Below are 13955 nucleotides of genomic sequence, written 5' to 3' on the forward strand. Positions count from 1 at the left end.
TCTTTTTTTTAAACAGTGATGCCCTAGTAGATATCAAAACTTCCTCTAAGGAGACTTTGAATAAAATATTATAATACTGACATCACACTTATTATTTTTATTAGTAAATATGAAAATAGTACACTCAGATTACCTGATGTTATCTAACTTTGCACTTTTTTCTTTTTTCTACCTCCTTAAGACAGACTCTGTAACTTAATGTGAATTTTAGGAAATAAATATAAAATCATGGAATTGGAAAAAAATAAACAGGTAAATTTATGGCAAAAGGTAACCTGAATTAAGTAGTACAATATAAAGAATATAATATATATGCATATACATATACACATGTATGTGTAAAAAAGAATAGTATAATATAAAATATGATTACTCAGCTTGGTATTAATAGGTACACATATAAGGCTAACTTATATTCATACAAATATGTTTAGGAGCTGTGAAAGGGTTTTGCTGTTGTGTGTGGCTTAACTAAATCCTAATTGGGATACACTACTTTCTCAGGATTAAAGACTGCATTTAGACTTCAATACTTTTACTTTGACCTGTGCTCGGCTAAGTTTTATCATTGCTTTTTCCATAAAGGAAGGATTGGCTCCATTTATTTATTCAATAACCACCTGCTAGTAGTTGTTCTGTGCTAGCCCAATTCCTGCCCTAAAGCAACCTGCTCTCTGGTTAGGAGAAGCAGCAGTGCTGTAGGCCTTCCCTACATCCTTCAAATGCAAGTAGATGACATAGCAACATGCTTCTATCAGTCCCTTACAGCTGTTCACATTAATATTTTCATAGTTAGTACTTGAAAGAACTATATCTCTTAAAATGGGAACTCTGGTATAAAAAATTCTCACATAGTATGGCCTTGCCTATAACTCAGTCCAAATAAGTAAAATAAAATTAAATCTGCCTATTAAGAATACTAAAACATTTCTTAATGTGGAATTTTTAAGTTAAGTAAAAGCAAAACAGAAAAAATTCCAAAAGTTGAATAGTCAGCAGATAATGAAAAACCATTAACAGGAAAATGGAACACATCTTCAGGCAATGATGATCGAAAGACATCAACTAATCTCTATTGAAAAGGTGAGGAAGACAATGATAATAAAGTTGTATTAATAACTACCTGAGGGAAAGAGAGTTTCATAAAAGAAAGGATTGGAAGCATCACATTTACCTCTTTCACCAGTAAACTTTCTGCTTTGTGCTCTGCGTCTTCAGGTACTGTTGAGTACAGCGTTCGGATATCCCACGAAACTGTGGCTGTCTGAGAGAAACAATGAAAAGAAATTAAGCCCTCCAACTTAAAAACATTGTGCACACCTCTATACCAAAAACAGCAGGGAGGTCTTTTCCATCTTAGTGTTTAAGGACAAGAGGTTTCAGAGACACTTCCTTGGTTCTTGCCAATTTATTCTCTAGGAGAGAAAATCCAAACCCTCCTTTATTACCACTTACCAGCATTATTACAATTACTGTTTATCAGTGAAGCTCATGATTTTAAGCTCTTTCCTTCCCTGCAGAAAATGAAAATTTGGACATCTGTCTATTGTGGCTGGTTCATTTCTATTGGTATCTTTTGTTATTGTTGCTAGTGACAAAATAAATATAAAATAAAGGAGAAGATATACAAAATCATTATGTTAATGAATCCTACTGTAAATAATCTCTTGAATATCAACAGAATAAATTTAGCCCTTTTCAGAACTATTTGTGAGTGTCTGTGTGTAACTACAACTAGGGATGGGAGGCAAGAAAGGGTGTTTAGTATATCTGTGCCTTGAAGAAAACAGGTCATGTTTCTGGTGTCTTTTTTGTTATTGTTGTTGTTAAAATGAACAAAGTATTTTCAACTTCAATGCTAAACAACCTTCTGTTAAATGAATATATATGAACTGAAAGTATAGAGTATCTCTTAAAACAAAACGTCTAACACAGAATTCACAGTTTGTTTCCTCTTTATACATCTTCAGTTCTATCCAGCTGGGGATTAGGGGAGGTCGTAAAACAGTTACTTTCCATCACCAGCTTCCAGCTCTCTTCAGTCTGTGCTCCTTTTGATTACAGGGATGCTGGAATGATGAGTCTGTTCACATACCTGGTACCAACTATTGGAGTCTTTTATTTTGTAAATTACCAACCCACAAATGATTAATCAGACATAATAAAGTTCATTTGAACTGTTCTAGATAAGGGGTATTTTGGATGAATTATTGGAACAGATGAAAGTCTCAAATCCCTCCCTATTTGGGGGAAGATGGGAAAGAGAGGGGTCCAGGGAATTCAGTCTTCTGGGTTCATGGCAACTGTAAGCTCTGCCACCAAGGGCAGCATCATTACTTTTCTCCCAAACCTAGACTCCTATTTTTCTTCAAATCCTCTCTTTCTTCACTCCTGATGTGAGCTCTATGAGGGCAAGACATTTGGTCTGTTTAGTTTACTGCTATAACATCAGTGCTTGGTTGGGGGCGTACCTACTGATTTGTTGAAGGTGTTGAGCATGTGTGAGTATGCATATGTGTGTTCTGTGTGAGCATGTGGTGAGTGTATGTGGTGTGTGAGTTTATCTGTAAGGGGAACATGGGCTTGAACACTGTGAAAGAGGAAGAATGTCATGTGAGTCTAATAAGATTACAGACTAAAAATTAATGAGAACACTATGCTCAAGATATCTCATATAGTGAAAAATCAGTGCTCATCCTAAAATATAGCTATGGACTGAGCTTCCTTGGTCAGTGCGTTTGCCCTAGGATTTGATTGCAGTTATGTGAACAGTTAGGAAGTGGCCATCAATTCAATCAAAGTGCAGGTCCACAAACTGGGAGACATCCCTTCCCATGGGAAGTATGATAGGACCAACTTAAGATTTGTTATTATTATTTAGATTTTGCATTTTTTCATTCCTTTTGCGTTTCCCCTTTCATCTTGTTTCTTTTATGTTATTCACTCTGTTTTATAAACAGCAAATAACCTCTATTAAAGTTTGGAGTAGAAGACTTAAATGCATGCCTAAATTGAGCTTTGCTAGATTTCAATTATTTGGGGATAACTTATTTCCCATTTGGACAGATAATTCACAGATACACTGTGTTACTTGTTTGGTTTCAAGGGGACATTACATATTGTAATCTGTTGACAAGATCAGGATTTTTTTCTCTAAATAATTTTTCCCCCTAGATTTCAGCCACTATTTTATAATAAAAGCTTTATATAAAAAGTAAAAGATTCCTCTTTTTCATTATGCACTATAGTCTCCTATTGATTTCGTGCCTTTTAAAAAAAAATAGCTGTTCTAAATACTCTAAGTGTGATGGAAAGTAGAGTAACATGGCCTAAATGTAACCTTCCTGTTCAGTTATACTATAAACCTACCGTCCCACTAAGATCACTGCTCTGTACAATAGAGTGAATACTGAGCTATTTTAAAAAGCATCTTTTTCTTAATGGTAAGCGTCTGAAATGTGAGCTCAGGTTTTCAGTAATAATAATTGCATGGCTACTTGATTCATGATGTCATGTAGTAATGATAGAGCCCCCATACGTAAGCTAATGCTCATATGCCATGTATGAGATTGGGAATTGATTCAGGCTGGGGTCATAAAAGCAGATCATGTGTACAGTCATGTGTGCAATGATTATGAGTGATTCCTGATGACCTCTGGTTATGAAATGACAACTGGGGTTGAGTCACCTCAGTTTAAATTTATATATAAATCTAAAACATTATTTTACAACATGCATGGAATTATAGCACATCTAATACTTTGCACAGAATACAGAAGATACAAGAAAAGGAATACACGTTAAAATAAATGCCTATAACAAGTTATCGGTCTGTTATGTTTTGTGGTGAAACTGGAGAACCTGCCTGAAAAAGCAGGAAGCCACCAGTTTCAACTGTAAGAATTGTGGTACTTCTGCTCACATTTGACTTCTATAATGTGTCTCCTTTGAAGCAAAAATAAATCGATCAAATAAAAAAAGAAAACTATACAGAGTCATATTTGTTAAGGTTACAGAGAATTTCTTTTCTGAGAATTGGATGCTTTCAGACCACGACAAATTGCCTTGGCCACAGCAGACTTCCTGTTCTCTTTTATAAACCGTCTGGTCGACAATTAGTACAGCTCAATGGCATGAAATGGATCTGAAACTGGGCTGGAACTCAGCCGAGCTCCTCTTCTGAAGGTAGTTTTACAAGCGGACTATTGTGCAGAGATTAGGCATTTGGAAATAAAAATTACCATTTTTATTTATGAAACAATGCATGCAGGCTTGCTTGTCATTTCAGGCCTATACTATTCAGACAGCGTAGACTACGCCCTGTCACTTTCTGGTTCCTCTACTCTGCAGTGGGTTGTCTTGGTGGCTTTGCCACAGCCACCATTCTGCTGGCTAACATGACCACAGAAGACTTCATTCCAAGTACATCAGGGCCATTTCTCAATTGACCAAAGGCCACTGTCAAAGTCTAAAAAAGAGGCCACTTATCCTATCCTGGGCTGAGCACAGCTTCCTGTAACAGCATTGCAGATCCCAGCTGTTCAAAACAGAAGACAGAGATGCTGGTGTCAGCAGTAATCCATCAGTCCCAGCTTGAGAAGTCAATGGGCCTCACAACAGGGACTGTTAACTAACAGTCACGATCAATCCCAACCCAGCAAGCGTCTGAATGTGACCTCCACCAGATTTCTCAGACTGAGACATGGACAGTACCTCAATTTTAAGCAGGAGCTTATATTACATTAGTTGCTTGAAAAACATTTTTTTTTTATCACATTCAGAAGAGTATTGCTGTGATTGCATTTTGTTTTTATTTTTAAATAAATGAGAAAATCACTTTAATGCCTTCATTGTGCTTTATAGGGAAGGTGTCTTTGTTTTGCTGAAGGTACACTGCATGAGGGATGCACAGATAGTGAGCAGTTGGCCATCACTGGACAGTCACCCTCCTCCAGCCAAGGCGAGCATGGGGACATTTCTGTCACAGGATGTAAGTATATAAGGAGGGAGGTTTGGAGACCTGATTCAAGTTTTAGTCTTAGATTGGCAAACCCCTGAGCAAGTCATTTCACTTCTGTTTTGCGATTCATTTCCCAGTCTTCAAAATGTGTCACCTCCACTAAGGAGGTGAGGATAGAATATCCTACCTATGGAAAAATGTGAGCATGAATAGAACCCAGTGCTCTGGTATACAGATACTTATGCACTAGGATCTCCCCTTGGCAAGGACTCGCGGCAGTGGGCTGATCTCTTCATGGTTGCACAGTGAAGAAACGTGCTGGCTGTGAGGCGGGCAGACATGGCCCTGTCATGACCCTGTGACTAGCAGCCTCAGACACAAGCAGCCCTGACACAGATAGCCACCCTGCCACGGCATCTTCCCGCAAGGCTGCTCACATCCCTCTTCCATCCGGGGCTCAGTCCTGCACCATCCTTGCCCACGCTCTTCTGTCTCTCAGAGAATCCCTTTCTTTCCTTGTTCTTTCCTAACCTCAAGTTTAGGATAGGTGCCAACTCCTTTTGAAAAATCTTCTCTAATTCATGCAACATACATCTTCTCTTCTCTGAACTATATGGTTACCACCTGCAGCTTAACTGTAGAATCTTTAGGGCCAAAAGCTCTGCCTGTGATTAGTTAAGTCAGTCATTGTACAGGTGTGTTGTTTTGAGTATAAATCACATTAACTCTTCTTTGAGGACAAATTATAAAAATAAGTTAAATGTTTTGCCATGTTCTTCAGTAAATTTTGCTTAATTATTTTAAAGAATGAAGTATTTGAGTGTAGACATATATTTTTATGATTGTTCAGTGCCCTATCTCTGGTTTAAGTATATCCACAGGGCTGTGAACCATCATCAATATTTAATTTTAGAACAGTTTCATCACTCCCCCGTCAAAACCCATACCATTAGCAGTTACTTCCCATTCTTCCTTCTTCCCAACCCTTGATGATTACTAATCTACTCTCTGTCTCATGAATTTGCCTATTCTGGATACTTCATGCAAATGGAATCATTCAGTATGTGGCTTTTTGTGACTGGCTTCTTTCACTTACATAACATTTCAAGTTTCATCCAGGCTCTAGCATGTGTCAGTACTTAATTCCCTTTCAGGTGGAACTGTTTATCCATTCATCATTTGATGGACATTTGGGTTGTTTTTACTTTGGGGCTATTTGAATAATGCTGCTATGACTATAAGTGTCCAATCTTTATTTGAACATATATTTCTAGTATGATGGAGCCCAGGGCAGACTCCACATGTTCTCACTGAATTGAAATACACAGTCTAGACCAGCCGTGGGCAAACTACGGCCCGCGGGCTGGATCCGGCCCGCTTGAAATGAATAAAACTAAAAAAAAAAAAAAGACCGTACCCTTTTATGTAATGATGTTTACTTTGAATTTATATTAGTTCACACAAACACTCCATCCATGCTTTTGTTCCGGCCCTCCGGTCCAGTTTAAGAACTCATTGTGGCCCTCGAGTCAAAAGTTTGCCCACCCCTGGTCTAGACTGTTGCATACAATGCCAATTATCCAATGGCAGCACTCACTGTGGGATTCGGGGAGTTAATATTTCCCTCAAGTTGTGCACCTTATTTTTGGCCACAAAATACTATTTGGACAGAAACTCTAATAATAAAAGTCAAGGTGTTTATGTTTGATTCCCATCTTTACAGTTACTCTCCATCCTTGAACAAGAGGCTTTTCAAATCTCAGCTTCATTATCTTATAAATGAGAGAGCTATTATAACTTAGAAATAACCTAGTTTGACAAAGACTATTACTTAGCTTTTAAATCACAATTACAGCATTCTTGCATGAACACTGGGAGCCACTTAGGCTCAGAAGCCAAGGTTTAAAAAGAGGTTGAGCCCAGCCAGTGTGGCTTAGTGGCTGAGCATCGACCTATGAACCAGGAGGTCATGGTTCCATTCCCGGTCAGGGTCCATGTCTGGGTTGCGGGCTCGATCCTCAGTGTGGGGCATTCAGGAGGCAGCTGATCAACGATTCCCTCTCCTCATTGATGTTTCTATCTCTCCCTCTCCCTGCATCTCTGAAATCAATACAAAATATATATTTTTTAAAAGGGGTTTAGATTTCTATAACATGTTAGGTTGTGTCTCAGTAAGAGAAGCAAGAAAAACAAACCCAACAATCTCATGACCTTCCTGCCTTTCAAAAAATAAAATAAAATAAGACCTTTCTGCTTCCTCTCACCAAATGACCCATGTGGTTGAATCTGGAAATCCCCATTAACAGTTGCTTTTTATAGCCAAAAACATACTATGAAACGAACAAGCCATTGGTATGCTAAGAAATCACAATTCACTCAGTCTTAACAGTGAGCCAATGAAAATGCCAGGATGTACTGAAGAGCCCTGAGAGACTAATGCTGTAATGAATTAGGGATTTGATAGGAAGGAGGGTTTTGAGAAGATGGTGTAACTATCTAAACAGGCTATTTCAGGTGTGCAGCATAGACCTTTGACTTTGGCAATGGCATTTCCCCAGGTTAAAAGCATAACCTTGTTTATATCGGTGATAGTTACAACTTAGCTCACAGAGGTGGGCCATAAGGCTAAGCTGAAATAGAGTAGTTTTACTGGTGTGGGCAGTATTGAAATATGCTTTCCCACAGTGTGAGGTGTGCTAGCTTTCAGACCTCTAAACTTTCTTGTTTATTTACACTTTGTAACTCCCAGAAATGATTCCACCTCAGGCTCTCGGTGTCCTTCGCTTAGCAAGAGACTCATTTCTGGCTTTCTCACTTTGGGTTCTGCTGTTTTGTATCTGCCTCTCCTTAAGCAGAATCACTCCACAATATGATTCAGTGTGCCCTTGAAACTGTCCTTTAGCTTTTGTTTGCCTTCCTTACTCTCCTTGCCTAATTCACTGAGCCGCAATTTGGTGACTAAGTTCTTTCTTTTTTTTTTTTTTTTTTTTTTTGGTCTTAAGTTTCTATTGCTACCAGCTTCAAAAAGATAGATGAGAAAAACAAGAATAGCAAATATAATTATTGAAGTAGTACATGTTTTTGAATGTACTGTTAATGAGTGCGCTTAAACTGCTTATTTCTAGTGACTCATTCTAAGTCATACAGATCATCGTGCCCGCTCCCAGAACCCACGCATCAGGAGAAATCGTTTCTACCTGGAGTGTCAAGAAAAAGGAAGGTGCTGCTACTTCAGTCCCTTAGCCTAGAAGAAGATGATTTTAATTCAATGTTCAGCTATCTTAATTGAATGCCCATGAGTCAGACATTGTGTTGAGTACTTGAAATACAGTTATAAATGGATTTCTCCCTTGCCTAGTAGCAAAAAGCATGTGCGTAAGTACATTAAGTGCTATAGGGAGGAAATTAGCCAGGCACTGTCCTAGGTGGAATGAGCCTCTGCAACAGGGGGTCATGATCTTAGTGCTGTTTTTGTGAGGGGATTTTTGAGTGGTGCCAAGGAGGAAAGTATATTAATGATCATTTTATTCCTCATTACTTTATTCTCTTTATTCTCCAATTTCCTTTCAGAATGGCTGTTTGCTTCGTAAAGGAATAAAGTTATATTTAAAATAATAATCTACATGTTTCTGAAATAAATATCCATTTTCCACTTGTGTTGTGCAAGTGCCACTCTTGTTTCTGGGGGACCTTGCAATGACCAAGATAAAAGACATCCCGTCCTAGTACAGGCTACATCTGACAGCGAGAAACACCAGGAATGGCAAAGCAAACTGAGATTTTTCTAGGTATTGACTCATTCTACAAAGAGAAGCAAGTAGGCTGATGGGGTAGGTAATGTAGTGTGGGAGTTGGGTAATGGAGGCTGGAAGTCAGGGATGCGTCTTTGGAGAGGGAGCATCTGAACTGAACCCATGAATGAAAAACAGGAACCAGCACGCAAAGAGGGTAAAGGCCCTGTGAGCTTGGCAAACTCAGGCAACAGAAAGAATGGAAGGTAGGTATCCATGTAGTGAGCAAGGGAAACGGGGTGAGGAAATAAGGGCTAAGGGATCATCAGGAACCAGCTTGCTGGGACAATAACAAGAAGGAGCTTGACCGGACTCTCAAGGCAATGGGAGACCACTGGGAAGTTTTACCCAGAGGACTGGCTTATCTGATTTGTATTTCTAAAAGCTTTCTTTAAACAAATCAAAGTGAAGGCAGGGAGGGAGCAGCAAGACCCTTTAAAGGCCACTTCTGGGGATCCAGGCCAAAAATGATGATGCTGATGTTAGCTTGGGCCAAGAGTTTGGATAGATAGAAACGATGTAGGAATTCTTGATACTTCTAAACTATAAGCATTCTTAACCAACTTTACGATTCATCCATATTAGGGCACACACGTCTTAACCACAGGGCTTTTTAGCTTTTCCTGTCAGCCTCACTCGTCTAGAAAGTGTTGCTCTATATTCAGTGCCTTGTGGGTGCTAAATAAATATTGATGAAACAAACCAAGTAATGAATCATGTCTGCTCTCAGTGTGGGTGCTTGGAAATGTGGAAACACAAAAGTGAGCTGAATTCTCCAGTCAGTGAGACACAGCTGGGTTAAAGACCACTGGAAGGAGGGTGGGGAGCTGGAGCTGTTCCCCTTCCTTCCATTCTGTGATACGCTAGGATTGGAGTGGTCATCTACTACCACGTCTCACTGGGTGGGTGGAGACTGTCCGCACACATCCCACAGAGTCCTTACCATTGCTCAAGGATGAGCCTGGGAAATGATCCTCTAGCCTGGCTTGCTGTTGGTGACCAACACCCCTGACAGGTGACATAGGCAGAGGATGGGGCAGACAGAGGCAGAGAGTTTGTAAGGAAAGCTCTTTATTCCACATGGAGGAAGAGGGAAAAACTCCAACACATAAACACAATTCGTTTCAGCAGGAACCTGTCTAGCAGATTCTGTAAAGGGTCAGGCAAATTGTTTACGGTCCTCGCCTCTGCTGCAATGACTTCACCTCTGTTGAAGTCCGCGGGTATAGTATGAAAGCAGCCATTGACAACAGGTGAGTAAAAGGGAATGATTGCATTTAAGTAAAACCGTATTTACGGGTACCAAAAATCAGAATTTTATATAATTTTTATGAGTTACAAAAGAGGCTTCTTTCTTTTCCCTTCAACTATTTAACCAGTTCTATGAAGAAAATACAACAGACTAGCGTTAAAAAAATACACACATAAAAATCATTCTTACTTCACAGGACATATAAAAATAGACAGCAAGCCACCCATGGACCACAGTTTGTCAACTCTTACTCTGTAGAGCAGGAACGAGGAAAAACTATCCATCTGCATTTTGTTAAAAAGCTGGCAACTTCATGCAGTAACAATATTTGACACCGTCCTTTTATTTGGCAGGTGCTTAATGTAAATGAAAATTTAGCTGTTTGTCTGAGAAGACATTTTCTGATAAGGGGGACTCCATAGCATCAGATGTCTCTTAAACACCTGCTAATTGGCAATTAGTCTCCCAACTGTTCTCCCAGGTTCCTCTTCACCCTGTTATATGCTCTAATAACATACACCAGGTCATTTGTTCTCCTTGAAACACTCCAGTGACTTGCCACTGGCATTTGAAGATGGCACAAAGGCTTACCTTGCCCTTGCCTGACCTCCTCTCTGACCACCCACTCTGTCCGCCCACACCACTCTTTAACCTCAGAGCTCTCCAGGGCCTTTGTAGCAGCTTCCTTCAGCCTGAAACACCCCTTTCTGCCCTCCTAAGTTTTAGCATGGTTGGTCCTCCTCAGTTCAACCTTGTTATTGGTGCTGTCCATGACCCCCCAGTCCAATCTAGTTCTTTTTCTGGTCAGCTTCTATTGCATGGCCCTATCTCATTTTCTTTATGGAACTGCTCTTTATCCAAACTATCTTGTTAATTTAATTTGTTCACTTTTTTTGTCTTATTCTTCCTAGTAAAAGGTAAGCTCCATTAAAACAAGGTAATTTCTGTCTAATCAATGCTGATTCCCCATTCTTAGATTCATGCCTAACACTCAGGATTATACATTTGTTGAATGAATAAAGAAAGGACAGAGTCTGAGGGGTGACAGAATGTTGTACCCAGAATTGTGCTAGTATATTACCCCAGTTGGGAATTAGGGTGATGGTGTTTGATAAGGGTGAGGGTTGGGTAGGGGAGGAAGATTATGGCCTTGAGAAATGGACAAGGGCCAGATGTTGGAGAAGCCCTTGGGCAATGCTCAGGTGTTTGCCCTTCATTTTGATGCCTATAGGGCTGGCTGCACTGGATAAAAGAATTCAGTGTGTTTACTGGAATGGTCACCTCGGGAAAAGAAAAAAGTATGTATTATGTGCTCTGTTTACATAGGACAGCAAAGATCATACCATATTCAGATCATCCTTAACTTAAGTGAGTGTGAAAGATACCAAAAAATGAAGTCAAATTCAATGAAAATGTTTCATGCCATCTACTCTCTTCTTGAGTTGGGGGAATTTGGTGTAGCTGTTGACACATTTCTGAACAACAGAGCTGGAAGAAAAAGTTTTCCAAGTTTTGAGGTGCTATTTTTTCATGTATATGTTGTTGTTTGACAGAAAAAGGCTGTTAAGTTTGCCTTCAGTCTGAAAGAAAATGAGGATACGGAATTAAAAATAAAACGTGGGTGAACTCTGTGTTTGCAGATCAAGACCCAGTGGCCTGGTCCAACCACAGAAATGAGATCTCTGCATGAGATAAGCTTCTCTTAAAGTGTGTCAAATGTGGGAGCCATTTAAAAATCTGAAAAAGATTGGAGAATTTCCTTTTCTTGCCTACGAATTTATCACCTTTCTTCCATTCTTCTTTGTACTTGGAATAGAAAGTTAACTTGCATATTACCTTCTTTTTTATTGAGCCATGGAGGGAGGTGAAAACAATGAACCTTTAGAAGCCAGAAGCCAGACCTGCCCCCAAAATAGGGGAGGGGAGGGAAGGGAAGTCTGAGGCTGTTTGAGGAAATGTGAGCTCTGAGGTCCAATGGTTACCTAACAGGATGACCTCAGAGCTGTCTTTACATCTGCTTTAAAATGCTCATGTTGATGATGTTGGAGAGTACCTTTCTTTTAGGAGAAAGAAGGAAAATTTACCACCTGCCCATTAAGATCTGTTTCACAGTTAGATATTCACTAACAATTTTTAAATGCTTAAAATGACCACAAATGGATTGGTTAGGACACGTGGGTGCATCCATAACTTCACTGTGTTTCTCTCCAAAACACATTTCATTTTTATTCATTCTAAACTGTTTACCATCCCAAGAGCAGTCTCTGTGCCAGTGAACATTGTCCTAAAAAGGGCATATCCAAAATCACAAAGCCCTCCATGAAGATGCACCTGCCTATCTTTCTCTGCCCACAGGTCTTATCATTTCCTTATTAAAGGACACCCAAGATTACGAGTGACTTCTAAGAATTGCCTCTTTGTGCCAAGAGAGTCCCCCCTTTGTCATCAGTTGATTACAGTTGCTTGGAAGCTTTTAGTTAGAAATGGTCTGCAGGGGGAAGTAGGCCAGGTAGGACAGTGGTTTGAAACCCATGCGTTGGCAGAGATACAAGACTAGCTGGACCCAGGCAGTGCCCTGTGCTGCTCCCGTTCCAAGTGGCCACTGTCACTTAGCCCCCATCTTCCAAATGTACGAGGTTCTTGGGCGCTGGAAATTGCTGGATGTGGACTACCACTGCAGTGACTGTAATGTAAGGTGACCACACGGAGGGCTGGACTCCCCTCACCCCCTAATCATCTTGCGGGCCATCCTGAACTTAGATGGCTTGAAAGGAGCACACTCACCGAGAAGTCGTCACTGGGGAAGAAGAGGAGATCTCGAAGGGGATCATTCTGATACGTCTTTTCAAGTTCTTCAATGATAGTTTCATAATCCAAAGGCTCGGGAAGCCTGGGTTTTTCTTGCTGTAGAAAAAGAAAACATAATATTAACCACTGACACATATAATCTTCTTAATGCCTGGTTGGGTTTCATGTCTTAGTATCACCAAGGCTTTGACATTGTGCAACCTTCCAATAGCTTCACAGAGACTCCAGGCATTTAGGGCAAAGCCACATAACTGTTATTTCCAGATCTCAAATAATAGGAGAAGATCCTGAAATATGTGACATCTCATTCAGTAATTCAAGCTGTTCACTGAGTCCTAGCACACCCATAGACTATAATTCTACGTAAACTTTACCTTGTCAATGGGAAGAAAGGTCTTCTGTTACTTGCTATAGTATTGTGATGATCATCATCACTTTTGCTGAATTAGATACTTCCTCGTGAGGTCTACTTGAGTGTATTCCAAAATGTTGGCTCCCTGCTAGCAATCAAAGTATCACAGGCTGTCTTAGTTGTCACTGAAGCATGGATCCTGTGTCAGAATTAATTGCTTGGCTCTGAGCCTTTTTGCCTCAACAGAGAGAAGCTGGATGATTCTCTAACAGAAATGAACAACATAACTATTATGGACACAGTGTGGTGAAAATGGAGAAGAGTCTGAAAATAGCTGTATAATCACACTGCATTGAAGACGTGAAGCTGAAGCCCTGGCGGTGTAGCTCATTGGTTAGAGCAATGCCCTGATGGGCCAAGGTTGCTGGTTTAATCCCGGTTCAGAGCACATACAAGAATCAACCAATGCATGAATAAATGAAATAACAAATAGACCCCCCTCTCTCTCCCTTGCTCCTCCCCCCACCCCTCACAAATGAATACAAATAAAATGAAAAGAAAAAATCCTTAGGCTGAAAAGAATGGCACTTTCTTCAAATAAGCTGCTCATAGCACCAGAAAGATAAAGACAATGCTAGTGGGAGAAGGTGTGATTGTTTCATTATAGGGTTGGTGTGTTAAATGATGGAGCCCAAAAGAAAGAATAACACATCACAGAACATAAAACCAAGGACACAGCTAAGTTCCCTTGGCCCTTTAATGAAGCATTTATATTGACACAATTGAGAAGAA

The 13955-nt window shown here is 39.9% G+C and overlaps 1 protein-coding gene across 4 annotated transcripts in view; it reads right to left on the reverse strand.

Moving 5' to 3' along the window:
• DOCK10 (dedicator of cytokinesis 10) overlaps positions 1-13955 on the reverse strand; it is a 210507-nt gene that overhangs the window by 104064 nt on the left and 92488 nt on the right. For all 4 annotated transcript variants that reach the window (XM_081096072.1, XM_081096071.1, XM_081096070.1 and 1 more), the window contains exons 2-3: positions 12788-12907; positions 1175-1264 (exon numbers count right to left, since the gene is read on the reverse strand). In XM_081096072.1, coding sequence (XP_080952198.1) covers positions 1175-1264; positions 12788-12907 — 210 coding nt within the window. The remainder of the gene's footprint in view (positions 1-1174; positions 1265-12787; positions 12908-13955) is intronic.

This window comes from Myotis nattereri (assembly GCF_964212035.1).
Source record: "Myotis nattereri genome assembly, chromosome: 7".
NCBI classification, from domain to species: Eukaryota; Metazoa; Chordata; class Mammalia; order Chiroptera; family Vespertilionidae; genus Myotis; species Myotis nattereri.